General features: G+C 47.7%; 1 protein-coding gene across 1 annotated transcript; it reads left to right on the plus strand.

Moving 5' to 3' along the window:
* Window positions 1-9,312: 9,312 nt before the first annotated feature.
* LOC127293254 (beta-glucosidase 8) lies at window positions 9,313-13,355 on the plus strand. The gene is made up of 11 exons (XM_051322842.2): window positions 9,313-9,852; window positions 10,051-10,109; window positions 10,240-10,315; window positions 10,398-10,469; window positions 10,562-10,649; window positions 11,186-11,429; window positions 11,899-12,014; window positions 12,097-12,314; window positions 12,408-12,439; window positions 12,558-12,660; window positions 12,776-13,355. The coding sequence occupies exons 1-11, from the start codon at window positions 9,612-9,614 to the stop codon at window positions 13,210-13,212; spliced, it is 1,686 nt and encodes a 561-aa protein (XP_051178802.1). The 5' UTR covers window positions 9,313-9,611; the 3' UTR covers window positions 13,213-13,355.
* Window positions 13,356-15,132: the final 1,777 nt, after the last annotated feature.

Raw genomic sequence — 15,132 nt, forward strand, 5'->3', positions numbered from 1 at the left:
CACCATTACACCGTGCAGGAGGAATAAACTACTTTAATAACATCACTAGAGTAGCACACAGATATATTGTGATACAAAACACATTGCAATCATAAAGAGATATAAATAAGCACTTCACTATGCTACTCTGAATTACTCTCTAGCAAGATAACGAACACTAATTCATCATGTAGGCAAACCTTAAAGATGCATTCCCAAGTACTAATGAACACCCCACGCTGTCACTTTGAGCATTCACAGGAGGTACTAACACACCACAATTTTATAGAGACATCCAGCTCAAATCATAACTCAGTGAATAAGTATTCTGTGAAATATAGCCTAAGAGACCCACACGGTGCACACACTGTCACCTTTACATACGTGGGACAAGGAGTCTCCGGAGATCACATAAGTAAAATCCACTTGACTAGCATAATGACATCTAGATTACAAGCATCATCATATGAATCTCAATCATGTAAGGTAGCTCATGAGATTATTGTATTGAAGTACATAGGAGAGAGATGAACCACATAGCTACCGGTACAGCCCCGAACCTCGATGGAGAACTACTCCCTCCTCATGGGAGACATCCGCGTTGGTGAAGATGGCGGTGGTGTCGATGGAGAAGCCTTCCGGGGGCACTTCCCCGTCCCGGCGGCGTGCCGGAACAGAGACTCCTATCCCCCAGATCTTGGCTTCGCGATGGCGGCGGCTCTGGAAGGTTTTCTCTGGTTTCGTCAAACGTGGTAGGGTTTTCGCGACGGAGACTTTAAGTAGGCGGAAGAGCAAGGTCAGAAGGGGTCTGGGGCCACCAGACACTAGGGCGGCGCGCCCCCCTCCTGGGCCGCGCCGCCACCATGTGTGGGCCCCCTGTGGCCCGTCTCTGGCGGCTCTCGGGTGTTCTGGAAGCTCCCGGGGATTCTAAGATGCTGGGCGTTGATTTCGTCCAATTCCGAGAATATTTCCTTACTAGGACAATACCCGTGCGTTGCTACGGGTAGACCACATGTCCAGCCCATGTATTTGAGAACCATTTTTATTATGAAATTTAAAATAATCATCAGAAATACATCTCTCTTATACATGGTCATGTTGAACTATGTTTTCGAGCTTAATCAGGCTGAAGCCTTGATTTATATGTTCTAAAATATATACAATTAATTGACTTTGCTCTGTAATTTTTTAGTCGTGAGGGATCACCTCGTCGGTCTGCAATTAATTGTAATTTTTTTGATTCTGAGGGATCACCATGTTGGTATAGTTTTCCTAAGAATCAGTATTTCTGGTTGATACCTTCCTCTTTTATTTATTTGTTCTGTCTAAAATTGTGTTTATAGTTTTATAAATCTTCCTATTTTTATGATTTATAAAAATAAAACTTATATGCTTCCATTTTCTAATTCTTTTTGGAATTAATTTTGTAAATGAAAAAATAGAGGCCAGCCCCCAACCGTGAATTCACACTATGTGGCCCAAGGCACCACGTAACCGACCCAAGCCAAGATGACAAGACGGAAAGACGGAAACCCTCCTGGATTTTTTTTAGGAAAATGATTGTGATCGAACCTCCGCCTACGTGGCGCTGCAAACGTGCGTAACAGCAGGGCAGGACTGGGCCCCCATCACGAAGCCTATCTTCTCCCGACGAATCGACGATTATTCTCCACTCCTTCCCTTTCTCCTATGTCGGGCACGGACATGGCCGCCTGCTGTTTCACGTTGTTGCTCCGCCACTGGCTGGCACTGCCACGCCCTCATCCACCCCAGCGCGAGCTCTGCAAATCTCCTCTTCCGCCGCTGCGTCTCCTCCTCCGCGCGGGACGCCCCGTGGCACCCAACCGCCCTCCATCAAGAACAACGGCCGGCGCCGCCCTCACGCGCCGCCGCGCGCATTGACCTCCGTCTCGGCCTCCTCCGCGCGGACGCCAACCTATAGCGGCGGCGACCACCGCTGCACCCATGCGCCCTCGTCCGCCCCCACGCCGAACTCCGTTGTCGTAAGCCGATTATATCTCCTCTGCTTCCGCTCGCTGAAGGGTGTCCATCGGATCGAGTCCATATCCCTGCCTCGCTCCTCTCCCCAATCCCACGGCCGGTTAATATGACTCCGGCCAGCCGCCGCAAGCCCAGCCTCTTCTCCGTGATTTGCTTCCGGTCTGATAATTTGCTCTAGTATAATATTTCCTTTCTCGTTAATCTCCATTCCCATCTGAGCCATCCGAGTCTTTCGCTCCCTTTGATCTTTAGATCTTACACTTGTTGCTTTGGCTTGTTGACATCCAAAAAATCTGTGTATATGAACTGGCCAAATTCCACATGCAAAAGCGAGGTGGTACTAATATAGATATCTCTTCAGATTCAGATATGGATTACGCTAATCGTTACCATGAGTGGGATGCGGAGCTGGGCCAGCAGCACAGCTCGTGGCCCATCATGGCCCGAGGGGCACAAAACAATCGGGGGAAATTCATCCGATTCCTAAAAAGAACTAAACGAACCGGTAAGCTATGTCCTCGTGCAGTATTATGTGTTTTGGTGGAAGGGCAAAACGGTCCAAAAAAAGCGTTGACGAAACTTTTTGGCAGAAACCTTAGCTCCTTTATTATTAGGTATAGACTAGGATTTCTGAAACCAAAAACAGCAGAAAATAGCAACTGGCCCTTCGGCATCTCGTCAATAGGTTAGTTCCGGAAAACGCATAATAATGACATAAAGTATGCATAAAACATGTAGATATCATCAATAATGTGGCATGGAACATAAGAAATTATCGATACGTCGGAGACGTATCAGAGGGACGATGAGAGACGCCCCTTTTTATAGGCCGGAGGGAGGCGGATGAGCGGTGGCGCTCATTAACGCCGGCACGCAGAGCTAGGCGCGACAGGACGCGTCGCTGCGCCCTTTGCGGAAACTGCACCGTCGCTGCGGGAACTGCACCGTCGCTGCGCGCCAATAACTTCCGTCGCGAGGTAGGCGATGGTTAGGTTAAAATTAATTGTGCCGCTGACGGGTCGGCCCCGCCACTCCCCGCCTCGCTTTTCGGTGTGTCCGGCGTCCCGGGTGTGTCCCCTGTGGGACGGGGATGGGCTCGGGGCGCCGGACACTGTATCGGGGCGCGCCGGACAAAAATGGGCTTTGGGGGATGCGGCTGGAACGCATTTTTTATCCGGCGCGCCCCAAATCCCTTTGGGGGACCCTTTGGGGGACGCGGCTGGAGATGCTCTAATGTCACAAAGCGTTTCTACTGCCGGTTCCAAAAGGACATGGGTTTTCACACGGAACCCTGGCATGGGAAAGCGCACCTCGACGATGTACTCAAGATGAAAGTGACACTCATGGGTGTCACTACCGTCAGTGCCGATGCATGGGTCTTTCCCTCGGTAACTCCCCTTTGGCAGGAAGAGGACATCCAACTCCAGATATGGGCACCACTACAATCACCGAAAGAGAACGCACCTGAGCCACCCACACGACCAAAGGACATGTCCACCACGGCAGCCATGGTGCTCGCAGGATAGCCACCCATGCGAACTGTGACCCGGGGCTATCACCCCAGCGTCCGCCCCCTGAAAAGAAGTGGTGTTTAGGAACAACTGACCAACAAGCCCAGGATGGCCCCACAAGGGTGCCGCTTGGCCCAAATCTGGCTCACACACACAACATCACGGATGAACGCCACACTGCATGGCCACCACATCTCCCGACAGCGCCTCCTGAGGATGTCGCGCCACCTATGCTCGCTCGAGGCTACTATAGGCCCACCTAGCCCACTGCTGCCTAGATCAGACCCTTCGGTGTGTAGAGCGAAGAGGAGCTCGCTGCCTAGATGTAGTTCTCGACGCCGCCGCCCATGTTGTCCCGGACTTTGGCCGTGCTGCCCTAGGGTTCACACCATCGAAGAGAGGACGGAAACACCCGAGTCATGCCGTCACAGGCTAAGTCCGCCCCGCATGAAACCACAATGCGAGCGGGGAGAGGAATACCCACCGCCAACACCGTGTGGGCTTTGCCTAGCAACGCATGATAGTGATGACATGGGGAGAGAAGGAGGAGGGGTACGGGAGGAGGAAGGAGGAAATGCGCTTTGGTCGCCCACAGGGGGAAACATGAGATGCGGGAGGGGAAAGGAGGTTGCTCTGATATGGTTTCATTTTTGTAATTTATTTATCTAATTTAAATTATTTAAGTTCAAAATCTGGTTGAACCGCGTACTTGGATCTTTATCGGATAAGGGTCACATAGCTGAAGTCGAACCATGACTTTCCTATAGTTTCACTAGATCCGAGGCATTTCCAGCGCCTCGACGCAAATGGACCAAGGCATTCCAAACATGTCCACACGAACAGAGGGCATGACAGGAAGTGATCCTAGCTTACTTGGTTAGGAAAGTGGATGTACAACCCAACCACCCAGGTTCAAGTCTTCAGGCCAGGCTGCAGATTTGGGTTCTTATTATTAAAAAACACTGTAGGGGCTTCCCCTACTGTATTCCTTTAAAAAACAGAGGCCATGACCCAGTGGTGACCCAAATGGACCAAGTTTCGTGACCGGTCCGCGAGGACCCATTTCGAGCTCAAATTTTGGATGGAAATGCGATCACCCAAACATCGGCCACGTTCTCATCTTATCCTCCACATGCCCTCCCAGCAGTGGCACATTCACAATTCCTCTCCCTTCACTCCCATACGAATCTTGTCGACGCATCTACCCAAGCCGAGTGAGCGATGGTGACCACCACCCCCTCCATCGTCGCCTAGAGGCCAAGGCCCTAGTCAAGACAAAGAAAGAGTTGTCGATGCAGTGACATGCTCGATCTTAAGACAAAATTAATAAGTTGCCAGTTGAGAGAAAGAGACCGAGCTCATCCTAGGGTTTCATGCCAAGGACAAATCCAACACCACCGCCGACCAGGACATTATCATGATCAAGCAAGAGTCTCTCACCATCGACATGTCACTAGGCCGACGATGTCATCGCGGTGCCCCTTCGACAAGATCGGCCCCGCTCGTGAGCGCACAACCACCTCTTTGATCCTAGTTGCCAGCTTTGTCGGCGGAGCCTCCTAGTACTGTCCAATATGCCCGCGTGTTGTCCCATCTAGGCGGCTCCCATTCCACGTCGACGGAGATCCCGATAATGCCTACCCTTGACCTCAACCACACTCGTGTGCCTGGAAACTCAGCGCTAGTGCATGACAAGAGGCCACATGTGCTCTCCGTCGCAAACATGCCTACGCCCGCCCCACCAGTTGTTCATCAAATTCCAAGGCCAATATGCCGGCTGCCCGGGTATGATTGCAACATATGATTTCTTCGTCCATTCGCAAGTCAAAATGGGTGTAATGTGCAATTATGTTTAGGCCTACTATGATGAGACAACAATGGACTCATGACCAACATGATCAAGAGGTCCAACGGTATGGACAATACACCGAACAAGGGGGGCCAACTTGATGGATTCTCTACTTACGGAGAGAGATTGTTTGCCGGCTCTACGGATGATGATATCATCCAACAAGCCGCAACATAGAAAAAAGAAAAGCCATAGGACCGGATTATACATGGTCACCGAGGCCAAGTTGCTTTGTGAGGCTTGGAGGGAGATTGGACGAGATCAAATTCATGGTGCCGAGAAAAAAGTAGTGACATATTGGAGAATTGGCATGCAAGTGCTTTCATGACTGTAGGAAATTTGATCTCTATGGGCGCGTTTGGTAGGCTGCATCCTCCTTGACTCGCATCGGGCCAGCAATTTTCGACATGTTTGGATGCCTGGGCTGAGCCGCGTTGTTGTATCGCACGGTTCTCAAAGCATCCCCGGGACAGGCCCTGGAGGAACGCCCGGAATGGTAGTTTCTCCGGGGCCAGGCCTGTTGCAGCCAGAAGGCTGCACGCGTGGGGAAGGGAGGCAGAAAAGACGCGTCCCTTCAGGAACACGCGCCATAATTAGCATCATCGCTCTCCTATCCTTCCTCTCATTCGCGACCGCACTCTCACCTCCCCCAAACTGTCACATCACCCGGCGGTTCCGCTCCCGCCGACCAATCCGCCGCACCGCCACACGGAGGAGCACCGGCACCGGAGGAGGAGACCTCGACGAGCAGCACCACGACATCGGCCGCAATCTGCTCTGAAGTCTTCATCGGCATCTCGACTTCGCCCACGACCTCGAGATCGTCCTCGGCGGGAACAATGGCGGTAACGACCTCTCCACCTTCTTACTCGTTGTGCCAGAACATGCCATTCTCAGTCATTTGCGACAACATGCACATTAGATCTGCTAGGGTTTCCATTAGGATAGCGTTCGGATTGATGTTTGCAAGGTGTTCGTCCTCATTTCTTGTTGTTCTTGTCCAGTTCTTGCTTTTCACGGTGTGGATTTGCTTAGATCTGTTACTCTAATATCGGATTGCGGTAGATCCTTCCTAGTTTGGACTGTGGATTTGCTCAGATCTTTTTGTGCTGGGGTTTACCATGTTGTGCGAAAGATTAAGCTGAGTCGCGCTAGTTTGTTCAAACACAAGAGGAGTGGGAGGACTTGAAGAACGAAGTTCCTATGCTCAAGAATCTGCAGAGAACACAAGCACAAGGGATGAGGGCTAAGAAACAGGAATTGGAGGCAGAAAAAAGGCTTTGGAGGTTGAGAAGAGAAAGCTAGAGTATGACATATATGATATGCTTCAAGTGAACTTTGCAATCAAGGACAAGCTCAAGAGGATCAGGGCTACTTGTGACGAGTGATGAATGTGTTGTAGATGTACTGTAGGAAAATTTGTAATGTGGCCTAAGTAGAATTTGTAATGTACCCTAAGTACCACTCATAATGTACTCAATTTGATCTTCTACTTGTGTTGTTTCTTGATTGAACTAGGCCAATGATTATAACCTGAGATTATAGTATGAGGAGATGATTGAACGGAACATATGGCATGACTTAACATGACCATGCCATTGGTTCTGTTCAAACATCTCCTACATATGTCCTTATTGTATGAGACCTCTGATACCCTGCTTTGCATGTTTCTGCTTCTTGAGTTCTTCATTGGCCAATGATTCAACTATGGCACAACGGCAGACAAGGTGCTTCCCTCAAACTTAGTCATGTGTGCCATATTACTAGCACACTAGACTTAGTTTGGGGACAGTCCCTCTGCCTGCCGTGTGATCCTACATATGAGGCCTTGTTTTGGTATGTCTGGTGCATTGGCCAATGATTCAACAAAGGAACAATGGAAGGCTAGGTGGTGGCCTCAAACTTAGTCATGTGTGCCACTGTCGTAGCACACTACACTTAGTTTGTGGCCACTCCCTATGCCTGCCATGTGAGAAAATGTATGAGGCCTTACTAATGGTATCAATGTCCGTTTTCATCTTAACTACTTGTGAGCAGGCACGCTCTAATTGCTTGTGTTCTTCTGGCAGACTGAGAAGATCATGCTTGGGTCACCTGCTGAGGTTCTCGGCGAGGGACCGGCGAAGAAGCGTTGTGGAAGGCCGGCAAGGGTCGGCCACTTACATGAGGAGGCAGGGCCGGACCACTTCCTCAAAATCATCTTGAAGCCCACCGTCGGTCGGCTCATGATCCCTACAGCTTTCGTCAAGTGGTTCAGAGTAATTCCTTCCAACATCATCGTCACCACCAACACCGGATGCAACTGGAGGATGACTACGAGGAGAGAAGGCAATGACGCATTCATCGACCAGGGATGGACGGCCTTCGCCGTCGCCCATCAGCTCAAGGTAGGCCAGTTCCTCACCTTCAGAAAGGTGTCCTCCTTGGAGTACAGTGTGGTCATTTTCGACCACACCTGCACTGAGGTGGTGAGCAGGTGCCCGTACCATGGCGATGACACCAGGTGTATCGTCTCCGAGCATCATCTCTGAAGCTAACCTGGTACCATGTCGTCTCTACTTCCTGTTCGTGTCTAGTGTGTTGAACTATGATCCTGTCTGCCGTGTCCAGAACTATGATCGTGTCTATAAAATATTGTGTCGTGAACTTGAGTCATCTGTGATCAGTGCTAAGTTCTCTGTCGTCTATGATTGTGTTCTTACTTGTGCTGTTAATCGCTGGTAACCTCACCACAGAAGGGAAGAGATTACCACAACCGGATTCTGGGTTGCACCCAAACAACAGGGGTGCGGCTGCTACAAGGCCTGAAAACCGACCTACCAAACGGGTAGAGTCCAAATCTCCACGGTGCCGAAAAATCTCTGTGCAGGCCTCCAAACAAAGTCTCTTTTATGACCCATGGCCCGTCTTGGACGCGCAGGGGGCTCCTTCCCACTGCGCCAGTGGTGCAGGAATTAGCTGCAGGCAACCAAACGCGCCCTATAATTCTGCTAGTGGTCGAAATGACGTCTCTCTTCAAAAGAGATGGTCATTTATTGTGGTGAAGGACCGGCCTATGAGTGGCATCGGTGTTGGAGACTTAGTAAAACCTGGTCTATTCTAAACATGTGAATTTGCGACTATGTCTAATGGATTTTTCATTCATATGTAGGTGTTTCCAAGCTTTGGATTATTTCAAGGATCTCTATGAGAAAAATCTTTCACGTTGACCCATTGTTTGAAGATGATAAAAATGTGTCCAGAGTGAGAAACACGCTATGCTTCATACAAATGAGCCTAGAAGGCTCGAAGAAACATTGCAATAAATAATCAGTCGTCGTTCTTGAAGAGGTTTGCCCAAGCACGGGTAATCCTGCGGTTCGGCCAAGGGGTCACAAGGCCATCAATCAAGATCTCAAGCGTGATGCTTCATCACATGCATTGCATGAGAGATTGAAGGGGATTGATCGCCCGAAAGGAGGAGGCAAATGCCAAGAGGTACGAGAGGAGATGGAGAGAGAAAAAAGTAACAACGGGTAAACTTTCTTAACCCCCAAAAGAAGACCCTTGATGTACAAGAAATAGCTCTTTAAGTTGAAGAGAGCAATACCCGGTCAAAAAACCGTGGATGTAGAGGGTAAACTAATGGCCGAGGAGAATCAAGGCTGACCTAAGCATCATAGACTAAACTCAGAGGCTTGGTTTGAGAAGAAGTAAATGGTCACCCAAGAATGGGATGCATGATCTCATATATCTATCTATTTCGTGTACTTCGTATGCAACTTGTATCATTTGAAACTTTTGTTTGATATTATGTTGTGTGAACTCCGTAATTACCTAGTTTGTGACAATTTATTAGCTATTACATTGAAGTGAAAAAAAGTCAGTCCAAACAAGCTACAAAAGGACACTCGCTTGTCCAAATGACCAATCCAAATATATTAAAATAGACAGGTTTGATATTCAAAATGGATCGGGCGATGGCTCATCCTGCCTCCCCTGGCCAGATCGATTGGCAGATCGCACTCTGCGACAGCTATCATGTCTGTCAGACCGGGACGCACGCCAGCCGTACCAGTCCGATCCAACCCGACCCACTCCCGGCGCGTCCTCGGCTAATCAGAGTGCCAATTCAGCTCACCGACCACAGCCAAAAATATATAGGACGCATCACGTGCACAGCCACAGTCATCAGTGAGAAAAGTGCTCACTTCACTTCCACCGGCCAGAGTGAGACTGAGCTGCTGCTGCTCGCGCGCGCGCGCTCGCTCGCTCGTCGGAAGCTAGCTCCGATGGGTGCCGGTGCGGCTGCTCCGTCGGCCCGCGGCCTCCCGCCTCCACTGCTACTGCTGCTGCTCGTCTTCCTGCTTGGCGACGGCGCCCGCGCCGCGGTGGACACGGGCGGGCTGAGCCGGGCGGCGTTCCCCAAGGGGTTCGTGTTCGGGACGGCGACGTCGGCGTTCCAGGTCGAGGGCATGGCCACCGGAGGCGGCCGCGGGCCCTCCATATGGGACCCCTTCGTCCACACGCCCGGTACGCTAATTCTGTGAAGCTAAAATCGAGCTCCACGAGCTAATTGAGCTAGATCCTAAGCATTACTGTTACCGATCGGCTCAAATCGTTGGATGCGGGTGCTGTGGCTGTGGGTGGGGAAGCGCTGACAGCATTTCGTGAAGCTTACGAGTTCCGTTAAGCTAAAATTGTCTTCTTGCTTTGTGCTGCCACGAACAGGGAACATCGCGGAAAACGCGAACGCAGATGTGACCACAGACGAGTACCACCGCTACAAGGTAGGACGAGTACACGCGAATCGACTATCAGCCACCTCTGTTTCTGAAATCCAGTTAATTCCTGAAAACTCTCTTGAGCGAAGGATGGGTTATGTCAGTCTGATATTTGGTGCCCCTTCTGCCACTGCAGGAAGATGTTGATCTCCTGAAAAGCCTGAATTTCGACGCGTACCGGTTTTCAATCTCATGGTCCAGGATCTTCCCAGGTACATGAGATCTAATTCTAGCTATAGCATCTACCTGACCTGTTTCTCTGTTTGTTTCACTGATGCATTTTGTTTGGTTCAGATGGGGAGGGAACAGTTAATAAGGAAGGTGTAGCGTATTACAACAGTCTGATAGACTACGTCCTTAAGAAAGGTATACGGATTTGCAGAATAATTCAGCTTTTAAAGTGTTCGTGTGAACATAAACGCACCCATGTCTTAATGTTTCTGTCCAAAACTGAGCAGGGCTTACTCCCTATGTCAACCTTAACCACTATGATATCCCTCTTGCGCTTCAGAAAAAGTATCAAGGCTTCTTAAGCCCAAAGATCGTGTAAGTCACACTAAATTTTACTTTTGCCCTTTTACGCATGCACATCACATCTACTGGTACTGCGTTGCCATTTTGGAACAATACACGATGATAAAATATAATTTGCCGACATTCTAAATATATTTAGTCAAAACATCATTGCTTGTAATACATGATAGGCAGGAGAGATACATATCTGTATATTAAGAAGAAAGGTGTTTTTTTTTCAAGATTCTATAGCAACCAAAATTCCTGACCAGTACTGAGTTTTCAGTTTCCGTTGTGAACATACGAATAAATGGAATTTTACACATATTTAAACTCCCTCCGTCCCAAAATAAGTGACTCGGATTTGTCTAGATTCGCATGTATCTACACACTTAAACGCGTCTAGATACATGTGAATCTAGACAAATCCTGGTCACTTATTTTCGGACGGAGGAAGTATGTAATTTATATGTATAATTTGTTATGCATTTAAGTATGTAACTTACATGTTTATCACGGTTGTTTTAAGGGCCAGTGAGCACTAAAAAGCTTTCCGTTTTTTTCTGTAGAAACATATTTGCGGACTATGCTGAATTTTGTTTCAAGACTTATGGTGATCGAATTCAGAACTGGTTCACATTCAATGAACCGAGGATAGTGGCCGCACTTGGCTTTGATACAGGAACAAACCCCCCTAACAGGTGCACCAAATGCGCCGCCGGTGGGAACTCAGCAACAGAGCCTTACACTGTTGTTCATAACATTCTCTTATCTCATGCTACTGCAGTTGCAAGATACCGCAATAAGTACCAGGTTAGTAACACGGTAGTTTGCACCTACACAAAAATTAGGCCAATTTGTGACATTTAGTTTTGGCTGTTTTTGATGCTTACCTGCGTAAACTAAGAGTTCCAATTTTTTCCATATACTGTCTGATGGATAACAGGTACAATTTACTATTGATCATAGTCTGGTACCAACATGAAGACAGTAGCTTTTGTCGTATTTTATTACTCTTCATTTCTACTGCACTTCTATGCCCTTGGTGTTTCTCGAATTAGTCACTGGATGTAATTTAATTCACTATCCTGTTCTAGATAGTATCCTACAAAAACAATGTTTTCCATGCTATGCCAGATGAAATTAAGTGTTAGACTCACTTGCACATGGGAACAACGCAATAGAATATGTTACATGCATTAGTATTTATTAGGAAAGTATGCTGCATATGTATTTCTATTGCTATGTGTGATCCTGTCAGCTGACTTTAAACAAAATTTAGGCAAGTCAGAAAGGCAAAATTGGGATAGTTCTGGACTTTAACTGGTATGAAGCTGTTACCAACTCAACTGCAGACCAAGCAGCAGCTCAAAGGGCTAGGGACTTCCATGTTGGTTGGTAAGACCGTGACTGTGATTTCCCATGAAACCTCTAGGTTTTCATTTGACACTTCATTGATATTTTTGTACCGGAAATTCAGGTTTCTCGATCCACTATTAAATGGTCAATACCCGAAGACCATGCAAGATATAGTAAAAGAGAGGTTACCTAGTTTCACACCTGAACAATCTAAGTTAGTCAAGGGCTCCGTAGATTATATTGGGATAAATCAGTATACAGCTACCTACATGGCCGATAATCCATCGCTCCAGCAAACACCGACAAGCTACTCGTCTGATTGGCATGTTCAATATATATGTGAGTTGTAAACTTATGATCAAGGTTTTATAAATTTATATAAATAGAATTACTCAATACACATCACTTATCACCTTCCCTTTGAATCTGCAGTTCAGCGAAATGGTGTGCCAATTGGTCAGCAGGTGTGTATAGCTGTTTCCTGTTGTAACTCCAAATTGCGTTGTTTTTCTGCCTGTGCTACAACGACTGATGAGTGCAAAACTAACATGAGAATCTATGTTTATGTATCAATGTGTACAGGCAAATTCCAATTGGCTTTACATCGTCCCGACGGGCATGTACGGTTGTGTGAACTACATAAGGGAGAAGTACAATAACCCGACAATCATTATATCTGAAAATGGTACTTGAAAGGGCTTATCTCCTTTAGCTTGTAACTCCTTTTTAGGGAACTTTAATTTGTAATTCTACATGCAATGTCCATCAAATTATAACCAATTAGGGTGCTATGATGCCAGGAATGGATCAGCCTGGAAACCTCACACATGATGAGTTCCTGAAAGACACCACAAGGGTCGAGTTCTACAAGAACTACCTGACCGAGCTGAAGAAAGCGATCGATGATGGCGCGAACGTGGTCGGCTACTTTGCCTGGTCTCTTCTCGACAACTTTGAGTGGCTGTCGGGTTACACATCCAAGTTCGGCATCGTCTATGTCGACTTCAAGACTCTGAAGCGGTACCCCAAGGACTCGGCCTACTGGTTCAGAGACATGCTGTCAGGAGCAGGGGCGAAAGACGGTTCGGGCTCTCCTGCCAGCACACGAGCTGGTTCGGGCGCTTCGAGCAGCAATCTAGCAGCTGGTTCAGCAGCCTCGAGTAGCCCCCGGGTTCTGCTTCCTCTGTTGGTTTCCTTGTACTTGGTTATTCCATCCATCTTCTTGTTCTCTTTGTAGAAGTGAAGTTCTGGTTCCTTGCTGTAGCAACTAGCAGTCCTTAAATAAGTCGTGGACGCCCGCATCATTTTCGTTTTAAAATTGTGCTACAGCGAAGAGTGTTTTGGAACAGCCTGAATGAAGGGTCCGCTTGCTTAGTTTCAGAGTGTTGTTACTTGTTAGTGTGTCAATAGTGGGCGCGATGATTCAGACCCAGATCAGTATGTGTGATGTGTCCAGCTTATAATCGGGTGATGTGCCTATTTTTGTGGACGCTATTCGCACGGATTGAGACTGTGACTGCAACTTTGACTTGACCGTCCATTACTTGGTAGAGAGTTTTTCTCGTCTACGGTGAATCGTGCCGCGCTAGTTGTGACTGTGAACATCTATTGGCAAATAGGGACCTCATTTTTTCTAGAGTACGCCAAGCCTTACCAAACAGACTACCTCACGCTATGGACATCAAGTGTAGTACAAGTGTACAACTCCACACCCAAGCTAATTCGGAGATTAATCACCACACACGTTACAACCACATCACAAAGGGCATGCCCTAAGTGGGATGACAAAGCCCCTTCTCGACCAACATCAGTCAGTTTCGAAGAACAAAAGCTCAACTTTCCTTGCCGACGCATCAACCACTCTTGAATTCCTATAGGAGTCGGCGAGTTGGTGGAAGGACTCGGTCGGCACCGAGAAAGCCATTGTATTGGACTCACCAGCCATGGCATAAATTGCACCCATGAAGATCCACCTTGGAACAAATGCGATCACCGAAGAACCCCAAGCCAAACCTCCAAGCCTTGTCTTCACACGCGATGCTCTCAAGGGAGAAACAACATTGAGTATGCTGCCATCGCCGGTCCAGAAATGAACCTAGGCTTTCGCTTGGAGATAACAACCCGAGTGAGAAAGAGGGAGATGTCGACACACCTTCAAGGAGCGAAAACGACACCCATGGGAGCCGGCACCATCGGCATGGAAGAAGACATCCGAGCTCATCGTAACTCTTACATCCCAGGAACTCATCGTAACTCTTGCATCCGAGGTTCATTTAGGCATCTTAACATCTATATATTGTTCTTCTTGGAGAGGGCTATTCAATGTTGCACTTAAACCTTCAATTTGATTACATCAAGCTCATTCTAATCTTTGTGGCTCGTCGTTCAGATGCCACTTTTGGTGCGAACACTTGCCCCCTTTTTTTTTTGTAAAACTTACGTGTAAAAAAATAACTTGTACCGCTCACATTCTAAGGACCGTGTCAGCAGTCCATCGATCATTTGTTGCCATATTTTTTTCGACAAAGAGCATATATTAATATCGCGGAGATACCAATTACATCCAGCCTCTGGAACACCGCATTAACCTAGCGGCATTAGATGCACACAACAACAAAAAGGGAATTAAAAAAAGAAAAGTCCTGGCCCGCTACAACGATCTATTCCTCTTAATACAAGTCCAGTTTCTCTAAAAGAGACGTCTCCAAGAAGGGAACACTGCACAAGTGTCGTAGTTGCCTGATCATAGATTTTAGGTCTTTACCCTGAAGAAAGTCCTCGCTCGCAAAAATATTGCCTTCAACAAGATCATTGTCAGGCACAACTAATTAAAGCAAGATATTGGATTTTTACCCTGAAAGGTAAGCCTTTAAACTTCTCATGTGCAGTCGCCCCCACTTACATGCCGCTGCTCCAAGTCACGAATCACAAAGCCAATTCCTTATCGCCACAAAAACTTGAGCCACCATTGCTAGTCCTCAGATCTAGACTTCTATGATATTCTCCGCCAGTACCATGGAACGAGAAAATGCTCCATGATATTAGCTGCCAGCAGAGCTTCGAAACGCTCCCTCTGAAACCAAATAGCCAGAGAAAAATACAGATGCGTACAACCAAATCGCACTTGATCTAGCAAACTTCAGGCATGAATCGCTCA

This window comes from Lolium perenne, chromosome 4 (assembly GCF_019359855.2).
Source record: "Lolium perenne isolate Kyuss_39 chromosome 4, Kyuss_2.0, whole genome shotgun sequence".
NCBI classification, from domain to species: Eukaryota; Viridiplantae; Streptophyta; class Magnoliopsida; order Poales; family Poaceae; genus Lolium; species Lolium perenne.